We start from the raw sequence: 14575 nt of genomic DNA, 5'->3' as shown, positions 1-14575 counted from the left end.
CAAATAAGGTCCAAGGTGTGTCCAGCCTTGTGTGTGGGTTTAAGAACTAGTTGTTTGAGGATCAGACCGATTAGCATCTCAGTTAGTTGGGTAGCTATGGGACATGTGTCATTGTCTTATGGACATTGAAATCCCCTAATACCAAAAAGTTGGTGTATTTTAATGAGAGTTCAGCCATCTGCTCGCAAAGTTCCCATAGCTCGGCGGGCTTGGAGGTGGGTGGCCTGTAAATCAGCAATCCCGCAATGGAGAGCTTAGGGGAAATTGTGATGTTAAAAGATAGAGCTTCTATCAGGTCCGTATGTTCGACCCTTCTATGTAGGATTTCCCAGTCCTTCCTGATAATAACCGCAAGTTCCCCTCCCACTCTATCACCTTTCCGATTTCTAATACTATTTTGTAGTTTTCTGGGATCGCCTTTGAGATATCGGGAGTAGAACTCTTTTTCATCCATGTTTCTGTTAAAAAGATGGGATCTCAGGAGTTAGAGTCAAGCAGTAGCCAAATGTCATCTACATGTTTTAGGAGGGATCTGCAATTGATTAGGCAGGCTTTTATTTTAAGGGTAGAACTATAGCCCGCATTAAGGGGCTCTGAGGATGAAGCTTTTTTTAGGGCTTTGCACTGTCTTCCCAATATTTTCCTATCCAATTTGAAAGAACAGGACTTACACTTAAATTCCACCTCCCGGGACCCATGTTCCAATATACAGGGGTCAAAACATGTTGGCCTATGGCAAGTGGGTGAGTTAAGCGCAAATATTTGAGCTTTAGATAACATGATACGCGAGTCTGATTGAACATGGGCAGCGCGGCTGGCTCTGATCGCGGGCCGATCGCGGACGGGCGCAGACGGGCTTGCCTTAGGCGCGCCCGCTGCACACGTCCACTGCGCGTCAGAGCCAAGCTTCTTTGAAGTACTATTAGCGGGAGAAAGGCCTGCCTCTACCGCCCCCGGAAGTGCTTTCCTCTCAAGGGATGTCCTGCTATTGGTCAGAATGAGCCCTCCACTACAATCGCCACAGGCCGTGGTGGACCGGGGCAATGACCAGCTGGAACTACGGTGTGGTAGCGCTGGGAGCGAGCTACACGTGAATGGGTGAGTCAAGAAGCGTGATATTTAACTAAAAACACAATACGATGCAGTAATTCCTTTAAAAGTAATCCTTTAAAATAATAAACTGTGCAGTTTCAGAGACAGTTATATTAGCGGCGAATAGGGAGCAGAGAACACTGACAGCGTAGCTAGTGCCTCACCATAAGTGCGCGTCCGCTGCGCGTCAGAGCCAGGCTTCTTTGAAGTACTATTAGCGGGAGAAAGGTCCGCCTCTACCGCCCCCGGAAGTGCGTTCCTCTCAGGGGATGTCCTGCTATTGGTCAGAATGAGCCCTCCACTACACTCGGCACAGGCCGTGGTGGACCGGGGCAATGACCAGATGGAACTACGGCGTGGTAGCGCTGGGAGCGAGCTACATGTGAATGGGTGAGTCAAGAAGAGTGATATTTAACTAAAAACACAATACAATGCAGTAATTCCTTTAAAAGTAATCCTTTAAAATAATAAACTGTGCAGTTTCAGAGACAGTTATATTAGCAGCGAATAGGGAGCAGAGAACACTGACAGCGTAGCTAGCGCCTTACCATAAGCATGCGTCCCTGTGTTGGCTTTGTTCGCCCTAAGTTGGCACGGTATGCCCAGACGTGGGTCCCTTGCTCACTTTGCCACTGTATTCAAGCTAGCCTGGCTGATGAAGGGTGTTAACCAGAAACCGGTCCTAAGATGCTTGGTTCCGGTTCAGAGAAGACCTGGCTTGGCAGTTCGGGCTGGACTGTTCCCATGAGGCACAGGGTCAAGACTGATTTGCATATTGCTGGGTCTGAACTGAGGTGGCAAAGTGAGCTAAAGTATAATTATTGATTCAACTCCAGATCTGTTACTGGGGGTGAGTGTCTGAAAAGTTTCAGCGCTCTGTCCATTATCTCCTTGTGTTTGCTTTGTTTGCCCACAGTTAGCAGGGTATGCCCAGACGTGGATCCCTTGCCCACTTTCCCACTGGATTCAAGCTAGCCTGGCTGATGAAGGGTGTTACCCAGAAACCGGTCCTAAGATGCATGTTTCCAGTTCAGGGAAGAGCTGCCTTGGCAGTTCGGGCTGGACTGTTCCCATGAGGCAAAGTGTCGAGACTGATTTGCATATTGTGGGGTCTGAACTGAGGTGACAAAGTGAGCTAAAGAATGATGATGGATTCAACCCAGATCTGTGACTGGGGCTGAGTGACTGAAAGGTTTCAGCGCTCCGTCCATTATCTCCTTGTGTTTGCCCTAGAGCATGAAGACCAGTCCAGCAGATGTATATAAACAGGCCATTTCTTGACCTTTCAGGAAATGGCCTGTGAAAACAGATCTGCTGAACAAGTCACACCCTCCATTTTTCAATGAAGCAATCACTCAATGGTATTCCCTCCCTCTTCCTCTGAGGAAATGTGGAGAATCTCCTCAGGGAACAGGCTACTTATCTCACTATACCCTATATCAAATGCATTTGATGGGTTGGCAGTGGTAGCAGTGATGGTCGCAGCAGTGGTGGTAAAGTTGTGGTGGACCCACTGACTGGACTCACATTAGGTTCAGATGGTGGATGTGTGAAGGGGCCTTCATTCCTTTCCATATCTTCACGATGGGCACAGCCTGCAGAGGGATGTTGTCAATCGTGTGCATCAAATATTTCCAATCCACCCCAAGTCTTGCCTGTCTTTTAAGACTTGCAGAACCCAAGAGATAAGCTGTTTATGCCACATAGTGGCTTTAGAGTCTTCCAGTCAAAATACTACTTTACGACAAATTAATTTTGGATGCACTAGGTCTAGGTCTTAGGTTAAGGTGATAACACAAGGTATCTCACATATGACAAAGTTTTCATCATAGACGATGTGCCATATGAGACCTGTAGGACAACCCCTGAGGAAAACACCATTAACAATAACAATGCTTATTTAAGTGTACAAACAATGTTCATGGCAAATATGACAGTTAGCACACACCGGCAAATAGCTGCATGATGTTACATTCCCATATTAATGAAAATAGTTATAAATCTAGCCAAGCGGTGTCTCCATCCTCTAAACCTGCTCAGACCTCTTCAACCCTGGTACATTTAGGATTGTTATGACTCTCTCCTTCAACAGTCAGAGGGTCAGTTGAGTAGGGTGCCAACGGCAGTGGCTAAGGTGTTGTCTGTTTGGCCACAGTGCCTCTGGCTCTCCTCCTCAGGTCACTTCACCGTCACTTCACCTCATGATTCTTCACAAAAGTAGGAAAACACAGCATGCATGTTCCCAGCAACACCATGCCACAACCTCTACCGCACGTTGGTGTGGTTTTTGCAAATGGCCAAAGAGCACTATCTACTAGCAGAAGTTGAGTCCAGCATGAGGTCTAGTCATGTTTATGACCAAAACGTTATCATGATGGCGTTTAATGCTTCAGATTGTTTTGTGAAGTGCTCTCATTTGCAAATGCCAGTCTACTTTCATGAGCAGATTGGGTGCGGGGGGCAAAATGAGAGTGCATGGTGATTATTCCAAGGAGTCCTTGAATCTGCTCCATTACTACAGTGCAACTTGTAGGTCTACCGGGCTTGATTTTGTGATTTTAAGGGTGTTGATAAACGTGCAGTGATTGGACGTGCAATATCACAAATATTGCACGTGGAAATACCAACACAGGTTTTAAAATATTTGCATATGCGCAATTTCACTGAGGTTTTACCTCAGAATAAAGAGCTTATTGTCAAGCCTAGAAAGCAGGGAGACCTCTGCAGGTACCCCAAAGGTCGAACTTGCAGATAGGCTACCGCCGGTGGTAAAGAGATATGCTTTCAGGCAGCACCTTTGTGGGCGTTAAGCTGCACAGTAAATACCTTTATGACATATAGAAGAAATTACCTTAGGTATTACAGGGGACTGTGATTGTAAAGGGAAAGGAAAGAAAGACTGTGAAATCCCAAAAATAATAGATGCTCTGGTTTGTTACTTGATAAAACAAAACTATACTTCTGGTGTTGACAGAACTGTGCAATATTTTCAATTGGTCTACATTGGAAGAACTGGCACAGAGGGGTGATGCATTCAGTCAATGATGAATCAGGGACAGGAATGCACATGCCTCGTGACTTCACTTAACTGTGACTCTAATATGACAAACTAGTATGGCTTTCTAAGCATATGGAAGAGAGGACGTAAGAGGAGTAGTGTAAACAGAATAAAATATTTTATAAGTTTACCTCTGCAGTCAGGATCCTGCAGCTTGTTTGAATTCATATCTTCATTATCTGCAGAATAGTCAGAGTTGTTACAATGCCACCACTGAAGCAAGAAAAACAAGAAAAATATTATTTATTTAAAAGTGCTACAGAGGTATTGATAACAATGACCAGAGTATCAAAACACAAACTTGTGAAATTAAGCTATATAGGGTGAGGGCGAAACAAATCTCTCATCACATGAGTATCAAATTAACTTTATGAAACTTATTATATTCTATCACAAGTAGAAAAGAGTTACTTACAGCAGTAACCTTAGTTCTCGTGTCCCTCTAATCTTAGCCCCTTAACTGAGGAAGATTTTTCACCCTAGTCCTGAGTCCTTTTTTTGGTTATTTGGGATACGTTGCACTTGGGACTCCAGGACGTCTTTTTTCACCTCGGATATCCATGCAAAATTTGTGTCCTTTTTCCCCCAACATTCTGGAGAACACGGAAAATAGCCAAAACATAGCTACATTTTGAGGGTTGCTATTTTAAAGTGTTTGTTAGATAAAAAGCTCTCTGTACAAAAGTGTCTTTTTCCTAAACGATGTCATCAACAAAGGTTTCCTGTGCTAAAGTCACCATCTTTCCAGCTTTCAGGAACATGCAGAGCTGAATCAAAGAAAACTATTGTTATCACAGTTTTGGCATTGTTCAAAGAGGTAGCCCATTTTTCTTTATTTTTATGCTTTCTATCTACTCCCAGTTTGTGAATGAAATTGGTGCGAATACCCGGGTGATACGAAAAGCAACCATTTCTAAAAGATGGACACAATTCTGAATTCAGTTAGGGGTCATTTGTGTAGATCCCTCAAGGTTTTCCCAAAGAAACTAACTGTCGAAAATGAAAAAAAAGTGATAATGAGTAGGGAAAAATGGCCATTTGTAACAACGTTTTCATCTGTAACTTCCTGTCACGATTGTAGATTTACAAAAGCAATATACCATTATATCCGCTAGACCCTTGTGGTCACGAGGATATATAGGGTTTGTAGGTTGTCCAAGGACCCGAGGTATCCAGAGCCAACAACCGAGCAGCACCGTACAATGGCTTTTCATCCTGTACAGAGTAATTCATATGGTAAAATATTTAGATTAAAAAATGGGTATCAATGAAAGCTGTGGGGGCGTGGCCAATAGAGGCAACATGGCAGACGTGTATTAGGGTTGCTCCTTTCCGAATCCCCATTATCCACCAAAATTATGCATGAAGGTGATGCATCCACGAAGGCGAAGCTTGGATACAACCCTGCTGACAGCCGTGGGCCGATCCTGTGAGAACAGAAGCCACAAGATCGAGCAACAGGCTGACGGATAACAAAAATGGTCTAACGACAGCGCAGACACCAGGAGCGGAGACTACGTGAGCAGCACTCAACGAGGGGCCTGGGCCGCAAGATTGAAAACTGCAATGTAGTTGCTTGGCGGAGTCAGAAGAGCCGACCGACACACCAATGAAACTGGCACCGTAGGGCCCGGACCAGACTGTGGAGGCTTAGAAAAGAGATCGCAGGGAACACAGCTGCAATGTCAGATTGGAAACTAAGAGCGGTGGTAAGCAGAAGCTGCGACTGCGGCCATCTGAGGGTGATGGGGGCACCCAACCGGCCCCGGGGCTGCACAGTAGCGCCATGTAAACAGCAGGCGCAGAGCAATCCGCTGCCTCAGGCCCAAGGGAGGGGGAGAGTCAAGCGCATGGGGGCAGATCGGGCCTAGCGATGGTCAAGACTATGACGCCCACGCAGAAAGAATGGGGCCCTACGCGTACACAAGTGAAAAGCAGCTGCAGTATGATGAGGTCGCGGAGGGGCGGCTTTGACATAGCACACTGGCTGACAGTGCCAGGCTCTGACCTGGGCCTGGGGTGTGCAGGAGGCGGAATCGAGGTGGCGGCACCTGGAACACAAAACTGAGGTACAATCCCAGCGCACCTGTGAGGCGTCTCGGTCAACAGCCCGAGAGGTAATCATCGAGGCGGAGACCCACCATGGGCGGGCCCGGTCAAGCAGGAGCGAATTGCGGACTGGTGGGGAAGTAGGCACCACTGGGTGAAGCAGAGCCCCAGCAACGTTCTGCTGAACCATACAAAGGTGCTCTAGGCAGCTTACTAACAGCTCCGGAATTGACAACCACTAAGGCGGGGTACCAAATAACACCGGGACACTTCATACAACAGAAGCAGGCACACCCTGCTCCCCAAACATCATCAGAGGCCTAAGGAGCCTGATGTGAGGCCCCGTCCTGAGCTGAGACGGACACAGCAGTGTACACACAGAACTTGCAGTAATGAGTTATATGGACACCTGGGGGTAGCTGGATAGGTCCTGCAGACACAGCGAGGTAACAGAAAGCAGGGTCGCCGGACCTGAGAAGTGCTTACACTGTACGCAGGGAGAGGCGCTTAAAGGAATGACCCGCAAGAGGGGCGCTGGAATCAGATCCTCCTCACAACTCATAGATATGTTAGCTGAAGGGCACCAGTCAAGCACGGACCTCCCAAATAACAGGCAGGACGCCATCCTGAATGTTATAGAAAGATCGCTAGTGTCACTGGAAGCTAAAATACGCAACTTGGCCGCAGATCTTACGCTCCTGCATGCGGACCACAAAAAACTGGCAGATCAGGTAAAAGCCACAGAATGCACCCTCTCGGAAATCCAGCCAATAATGGAGTCAACCGTCAAACAACAGACCACGCAGGAAGCCGGAATCGGTTTCCTGAAGATGAGTATTGAACACGCGGAGGGCCGTGTGAGAAGTTGGCCCGATATATGATGTCACTAATTCTAGTGTACACCTTGTATCAGTCCAAACAACCCTTATGGTGATTGGTTGTAAAGTCAACCTTCTAGACCAGCTATCCTAGTGGTAGCATGGACAAGAGCAGTCTTAGGCTAAACTCTGTATGGCATGTGAAGCCAGCTGTTATACCATTTGTAATCCCTTGAATACCAAATGAAAGGACACCACAACAGATCTATATAAAAATAGAATGTATTTATTCTAGTCAAACCCTCAGCACTCTTTATGAGATTCGAGCTAAGTACAACACAGTCTTATTTAGGCATACATTAAGTCACACAGGTAAGTAATACAGTTAGGCCCTAGAGGCCACGCAAACCATATACTAAGTAAGTGGTATAAGAACCACTGTCACGAACACAGGATGGGCCTAGGCCTAGGGAATCGCCGGGGCTACACTATACTACCAAAGGTTAGGAAGTGGGAGGCCCACGGGATTCAGGTGCAGAGTGGAAACACTCACGCGTAATGCGTAAAAGTCGATAGAAATAGTAGTTATTAGAAATTAACAGTTTTAGGACACTTCTGGAGTAACTAGGAAGTCGAGACTTGGAAACTAGACCCTAGGATAGTCAATACCCTTGTGAGCACCGGAGTACTCAAGTTACCTAGCCCACGGGCTGCGGGTGCATAGGTGTGAACTTGCGTCGGGTTTCGTCGTTGACTCCTATGGATGCCTGAAGGAAAGGTGCTGGCAGGCAGTCAGTGAAGAGTGTCCGGTGGATCCCAAGGATGGAATCAAGAAGGAAGGTACCTGCAAGCAGAAGGGACAGAGTCTAGGTCACCAGCCAGGAGCCAGGAAGGAACCAGGAAGGAACCAGGCGATGTCGTGAAGATGCAGGTGAAGGGGTGAAGCTTGTCGCAGCAGCCACGGGTACCAGGAGACGTCGAGGACGACCAGGACCACGAGGCGAGCTGTCCCACGAAGGCTCTTGCTGTCGGCGGCATCGATGTTGAGTTAGGACCCAACAAGCCTTGGCAAGCGGAACCCACGCAGAATGGAGGACTTGCTTCTGGTGCAGACCAGGAAGGTCTGGGGTGCTTCTCTTTCACAGAGGAGCGGGTGCCAGTCTGGAGGAGCCAGACCAGCAAGATGAAAACAAAGGTTCGTCGTCGCAGAGGCTACTAGCCAACGGGTCAGCAACCGGACAACACGTCGAGCAACTCAGGTGCAGAAGGGCCCCACGCAGAACACGTGAAGTGTGGGGAGCTGATCTTCTTTGCAGAAGGTGCTCGGGATTGGGGCTTCTCAATTCCCCAAGCACAGCCTCGAGGAAGCCTCGGAAGTCGCGCTAGTCAGTTACTAGCCACTTTTCCCAAGTCGCCAGTCCCACGTCCCTCGTCGCCTCCACGGGTCTCAGCTTCGCTGCAGACGTGGATCTGGGTCAGAGGTGTCTGGAAGTCTCGGCGCTGGTCAGTCTCTGCAGTCGTCCCTCGTAGGATCAGTCGCAAAGCAAGCAGCGGTCGCTGGATGGTGCCTGGTTGCCAAGGGTGGTCACTCCTTGGCCACAAGGGAGATTTCTTCAGTCTTCTTGCTGAGGTCGAATGTCGAAGGTCCAGAGTTTCTGTTCAAGTTGCAGATTCGGGTTAATCTAATTTTAGCAGGGCACAGCTACCTACTGATATACTGGGCTAGTGGGCTGGGCTACCTGCAAGGTCCCTCCTATGGGTGGGACCAGGAAGGGGAGTGGTTACACCCCCTTTCCTTTGTCCAGTTTCGCGCCAGAGCTGGGGCTGGAGTGCCCCAGCGCCGTTTGAACTGGACTATGCATGGGACACCTTGTGTGCCTCAGGCAGTGTCTAGTTTCTTTCATCCCTCCCTGCCCCAATACACTAAGTCCTGTCTGGGGTGGTGCTCGCACCTCCCAAGGCAGGAAACCTATTGTCCAAGCCTCCCTCGCTGGAAGGACTCCCAGCAGCAGGTGGTCAGACTTGTATCTGTGGCAGCAGCATCCATTTTGCGATGCTGGGGCTCTGGTTAACTTTAACCGGGTAAGTAGGTTTCAACATGTCTTCTCCCTCTAGAAGGGAGGAATAATATCCTCATTGCCAGAAATGGTATGGGGGTATTATTCCAAAGTGTTAGACACCTTACACAACATGTTTTGATAAAGCCAAACCATAGTTACCATAACCGTTTAAGATTATAAGGTACTTTAACCCCTTCAGCGCTGGGCGAATTCCGCCGCGGTGCTGAAGGGTTCGAGCGCGGGCGGGCTCATGACGGAACGGTTCCGTCATGAGCACAGCTCAACCGTGGCTCATGACGGAACCGTTCCGTCATGAGCATGGAAGGGGTTAAGAGTATATGGTAGGCTATATCATAGAACAGCTATAAGGACATGGTTCCGAAAGCTGTAGACAGGCTCAGCTCATGCTAGAGCACCATCTCACATGTTACCAAGCACTCTGCCTCCAGGATTGTTAAGGCCTGCCATAGGAGTGGCTGATAGGTACACATGTGTCTATATATAAGGTAGGTATAGGAATACTACACCTAAGCAAGGGGTGATTACACGACCTTGCCCCAGCTGAGTGATCAGCCAGTTGTGTCATAATGGAAGGCCAGGCCAGGGGTGACACAATACATGCTTCAGCCCCTGGTAGGCCTAGGGTACACCTATGCCCTGGGTACCTAAGGTACACTATACAGGGGCCAATAAGGTGATCCTTACCAATTGGGTTATGCACCTAAAGTATATAGTATAAATTTAGAGAGAGAACAGCTGGGCTGTGGGTCTGATTGGCAGGCCCACAGCCACATCTAAGTCGAAAACCAGTGAAGCAAAAGCAAAAAGTGGGGGTGAACATAGAAAGCAGACCCTACTCTCCTACAGGCCGCTCGATACGGAATAATATCCGCCTGATTGGCCTGCCGGAAGGAACAGAAGGGCAAGTCGCAACCGCATTTGTGGAACAATGAATCAAGGACCTGCTGCCTGATACAGCCCGATCACCATTCTTCACGGTAGAGTCAGCGCACCGTATCCCCTCCAGAAGGCCAGCACCAGGGATAGGGGCCCATCCATTCATTTTCAAAGTCTTACACTACAAAGATGCAATATTATGCGAGACTACGAAAATCCAAGACATCAAGATAGAAAACGCACAAGTGATGTTTTTTCCAGATTACACATTGAGAGTACAACGGCAAAGAGGCTCCTTTTTACAAGTGAAGCAAAAACTACGACAGCTAAATATCCAGTAGTCATTGTTGTATCCGGCAAGGCTCAGAGTGATAGCAGATGGGAAGATGAGGTTCTTTGACTCACCGCAGGAGACATGGAACTTGCTAGAAACGACAGACCGATTTGTGGGACCCCGATCGACCAGAGAGAGGGACACCCAAAACAACGCTGTCATGGGCCCGGGAGCCCGCAGGCGCAGCAACAAGGCACGCACATGCCCGACCTGAAACAAATTATAAGAGAGCGCCGGGAAACAGTGACTGAAGCGGAACACAGAGCAGCTGCCTCAGAGTCCTTGGAAACGGACGCTGCTCAGGCCTTCTTATCAGATGACAAACGCTTGTCAGTGATATCCTTATCTGCCAACACTTCCCTGAAAATGCCAGATATCATCCGGCAGACTGCAGACAATATAAAATGAAGCACATCCTGAGAGAAGGCGGTCCGCACCCCTGGAAGCGGATTTGGTACTCTAAATTTTTGAAATGGTAGATCTGTTGCATCGATAAAAAGCATGTGACAGGTTGCACGGATGCATGCAGGCACAGTGCAAACTAGCCAATAGCCAACAGTGTAGATTCTCCAAGTTTGTGTAGAGAGAATCTGGATTTCATTAAAGACACGGAGGCTAGCATTACACTTAACAGTTTTATTGCCAGTTCCTTGCAGCACTTCAAAGCAAAACATCTTTAACACATAAAAATTCCAGAACTCAGAATGTCCAGATAACACATAAAACCTCTGTAAGCGCAGCTATCTTCCTCTTTTAAGCTGCTCCGGACCCAGAAATTGCAACAAACACTCTGCGAGCCGAAGAACATAACTCTTCCTAACGTCCTTATTGGTTATCTGCAAACAAAAAACACACAATAAATCTTTTCTTCAAAACATATCTATTTAATTAACCAAAACATAACACTGTAATAAATCCCCTCCACCTCCCCCCTTCCAAACTTTCCTGTGAGGGAGGGTGGGATAATGCCAGCCACCGTATCTTTAATGAAATCCAGATTCTCTCTACACAAACTTGGGAGAATCTACATTTCATGACAAGACCGGAGGCTAGCATTATGCTTGTTCAAAGCTGTGATAAAACCACAGACGATACATGACTCATAGGTTTTAAGTAAAATTTAGCAAACACATCATCATTCGACCAGTCAGCTGCATGCGAAATTTCTTCCAAACGTCCACCTAACAAGAAAACCGTACTTGCCATTGCTCCTCTTACAAAATTAGCTCCAAACTCCTGCAAACTAATACCGGCCTCAGACATACAAAAACTCACCCATCTTGCAATAGATTCAGATTTAACATAAGATATCAACAACTGATTATCACCATGCTTTCTGAATTCACATAATCTACTCTCATATTCTCTCAAACATCTCACCACACACAACTTTGGATGTTCCTAAAATTTCGGATAAAAAATTGTATAAGACATACACTTTGTTCTCTTAGTAACTTTAAAAATGACCCCATCTGGATTATAACATCTATTATTAACATCCAGCGCGTTAACATCAGAAACTCTTCTGAATGAAATCAGGCACAACAAAGTTGCCTGCTTTCCTGACAACTGCTTCAGACTCAGAAGCATCCTTCAGGTCAAATTTCACTAACCAATCGTTCACTTGCAAAATGTCCCTCTAAAGATGGATCCCCTCCATCTTGAAGTGCTTGTAAACAACAAACTGATTAATACTTCTCAAATTTATTACGGGTCTCCAACCCTTTTCTTCACCAAAAAAATAGTACTCGCGAAACCCAGATCGTTTTCCATAACTTTCTCTATTGCTCCTTTCTGCAACATCTCTAATACCTATTTTTCTATTACTTCTTGTAAATCTTGTTGAAAAACCAGTTGATTTGGTTCTTTCAATTGCTTTGGTTCCTCCAAGAACTCTATAACATATCCCTTTATCGTTCGAATAACCCATCTGTCTCTGGTTAAATTCTCCCAATTCTTCACAAACCATCTCAACCTTCCCCCTACCCCACTTGGGATAGAACCAAAATCTGTCCTCGTACTCACCTTGAGAACTTTGAGTGAACTGAGCTCTTCCCCTTGCGTTGCAAGCTCTCCCTGGTCTTCCTCTTTGTGGGTAAAACACAGTTGCTGACTGGAATCCCCTAAATGCAGCTCGTCCTTGGGACTAATAATGTGCCCTCAAGAATGATCGACCAGGGAATCAGGCTCTCGCCCCGGCCCAGTCAAAAACACCTCTTCCAAAAACTCTCCTTAAGGAAGACTGAGCTTTGTCTAAAATGGTAAAAGTGGAAACGTACTTTCCCACACCTTTCACATATCCTTCCCCGAACAAATAACCTTTTGGGTCCTCAGTTGGCTCCTTCTTCGCAAAGTCCCCCAGTTTTGGACTTATCCTCAATAGGATAGCCTTTCGTCTTTCCACAGATAAGGACACGTTGACGTTTCCTAAGAAACAAATCGTCCTCTGCGACCAACCTTTCAATAAATCATTGTCCACCTGAACATTTTTTATTTTTGCCTTCTCAGCCATGTCCATAATTCTAGACAATGGACCCATCACATCCAACAAACGATCCTGACACTGTTTTAGTGCCCTCTGAAAACCTTTCCTGGGATTGCGTGCCATCTTAAACAAAAAGCTTATAAGATCTCGATCCAGATCTGGTGTCACACATACTTTGCCATCCACAAGTGGACGAGAGCACTCCACTCTCATGACTGCCCTTGCCTCCTTATCCAATGGCCTTATTATCCATAATTTTAAGAAGTCAGCCACATGAGGCATAGGCCACCACTCTAAGCTCCTAGGATGCCTAACCATTTCATGGCTAAACATGTCCTCACCTTGTGGATCCTTAATGATCCCTTTTTCCTTCCTCTCCTTTTCAACTTTATCTGTGTCCATATTCCATCCATCATCGTAGTAATCATCTAACACAAATTCATCTGTCTCTTCCTCAAACTCTACTGAAATTTCTTCCAAATTTCTCTCACCAACTTTTGTGCCGCTAGGGACACCGTCTTTTGTGCCGCGAAGGACTCCATCTTTATTTGTGGCGCTATGCTCACCCATTCTCTTTGTCATAAACTTGACTCCCACTTCAATATTCTTACTCTTCCTAGGTCTCTTACCATGACCCTTTACTTCACCTTCCTCTTCCTCCACAGACCAATACTCATCCTCAGAACCTTTTGCCGCTCTTCTTTTCCTTCTCATTACGCTCTCTAAAACTTCCGTCATAGAGCTACTCATTTCTTCTTGCACTATTTTTCTCAGATTGGCATTGCCCGAACCTGAGCTCTGTGCACCTTCATTCACCTCCATTTTAAAATATTAAACACTTATCACCCTATATTATTTTTTTTCTTATTTCTTTTTAAATATATTCAACTCTTCTATTTTAACATTTTTTATGTCAAATCTTCCGTCAACAAACACTAAGCTAACTCCCTACTCAACTTATTTGAATTACCTTAATCCCAAACCTTACAACTATTTAACCTTAATATCCTTTTCAAACGCGTCCTCTCCCGCTCTGCTGTCTGACTAAAACAGATGATGACAGTTGGAGATGCAACGCTCGAGCGTACAGCACTCTTACGAGCTTGTGCACCTTATGCTTACTTAGAGTACTGTACGCTCACTTCCCAAACTAATATGGCCCTGTACGTCGTCACGCATGCATGCGCGACAACGTAACAATCTCTACATGCGCCTACGAGGCTCAAACTTAATCTCGCTTCTCCGAATGCCTCCATGAACGTTCCGACAGCATGGGGCCACACCACTATGACCCGAACTGAAGCTCGCTCACAGTGCAACGGTAACCTTTTTTTTTTTTTAAATCATTATTCCAAATAACATTAAACCTCACATTTAAACTGCAACCAAACAAATCTAAAGCGTTCTAACCCATAAATTGGGTATCTGCAAACAACCCTATAAATATTACAAACCAAAAACAAAAACAATATGATGTTAAAAATATAAATTCTAACTACAATTCACTACTTAAACAGTTAATAATAAATCATTTAATCTCCTAAATTTTACTTTATAAACAATATTTATAAAACCAAAATATATAGCATATCAAAGAAGTGATACTTATCTGACAAGGAGCTGCAACAGAAGATGGCTGTTGTGACAGAGATTTTATGTGTTATCTGGACATTCTAAATTCTGGACTTTTTCTGTGTTTAAGATGTTTTGCTTTGAAGTGCTGCAAGGAGCTGGCAATAAAAGTGTTATGCATAATGCTAGCCTCCGGTCTCGTCATGAAAT

General features: G+C 46.0%; 1 protein-coding gene across 9 annotated transcripts in view; it reads right to left on the bottom strand.

Moving 5' to 3' along the window:
* Positions 1–14575, bottom strand: part of C5_1H8orf88 (chromosome 5_1 C8orf88 homolog) — a 579684-nt gene that overhangs the window by 278218 nt on the left and 286891 nt on the right. For all 9 annotated transcript variants that reach the window (XM_085604097.1, XM_085604093.1, XM_085604088.1 and 6 more), the window contains one exon: positions 4282–4363. In XM_085604097.1, coding sequence (XP_085460223.1) covers positions 4282–4363 — 82 coding nt within the window. The remainder of the gene's footprint in view (positions 1–4281; positions 4364–14575) is intronic.

The sequence above is a fragment of the Triturus cristatus genome, chromosome 5_1 (assembly GCF_964204655.1).
Source record: "Triturus cristatus chromosome 5_1, aTriCri1.1, whole genome shotgun sequence".
In the NCBI taxonomy this organism is placed as follows: domain Eukaryota; kingdom Metazoa; phylum Chordata; class Amphibia; order Caudata; family Salamandridae; genus Triturus; species Triturus cristatus.
This window is presented reverse-complemented; position numbering and strand designations above follow the sequence as displayed.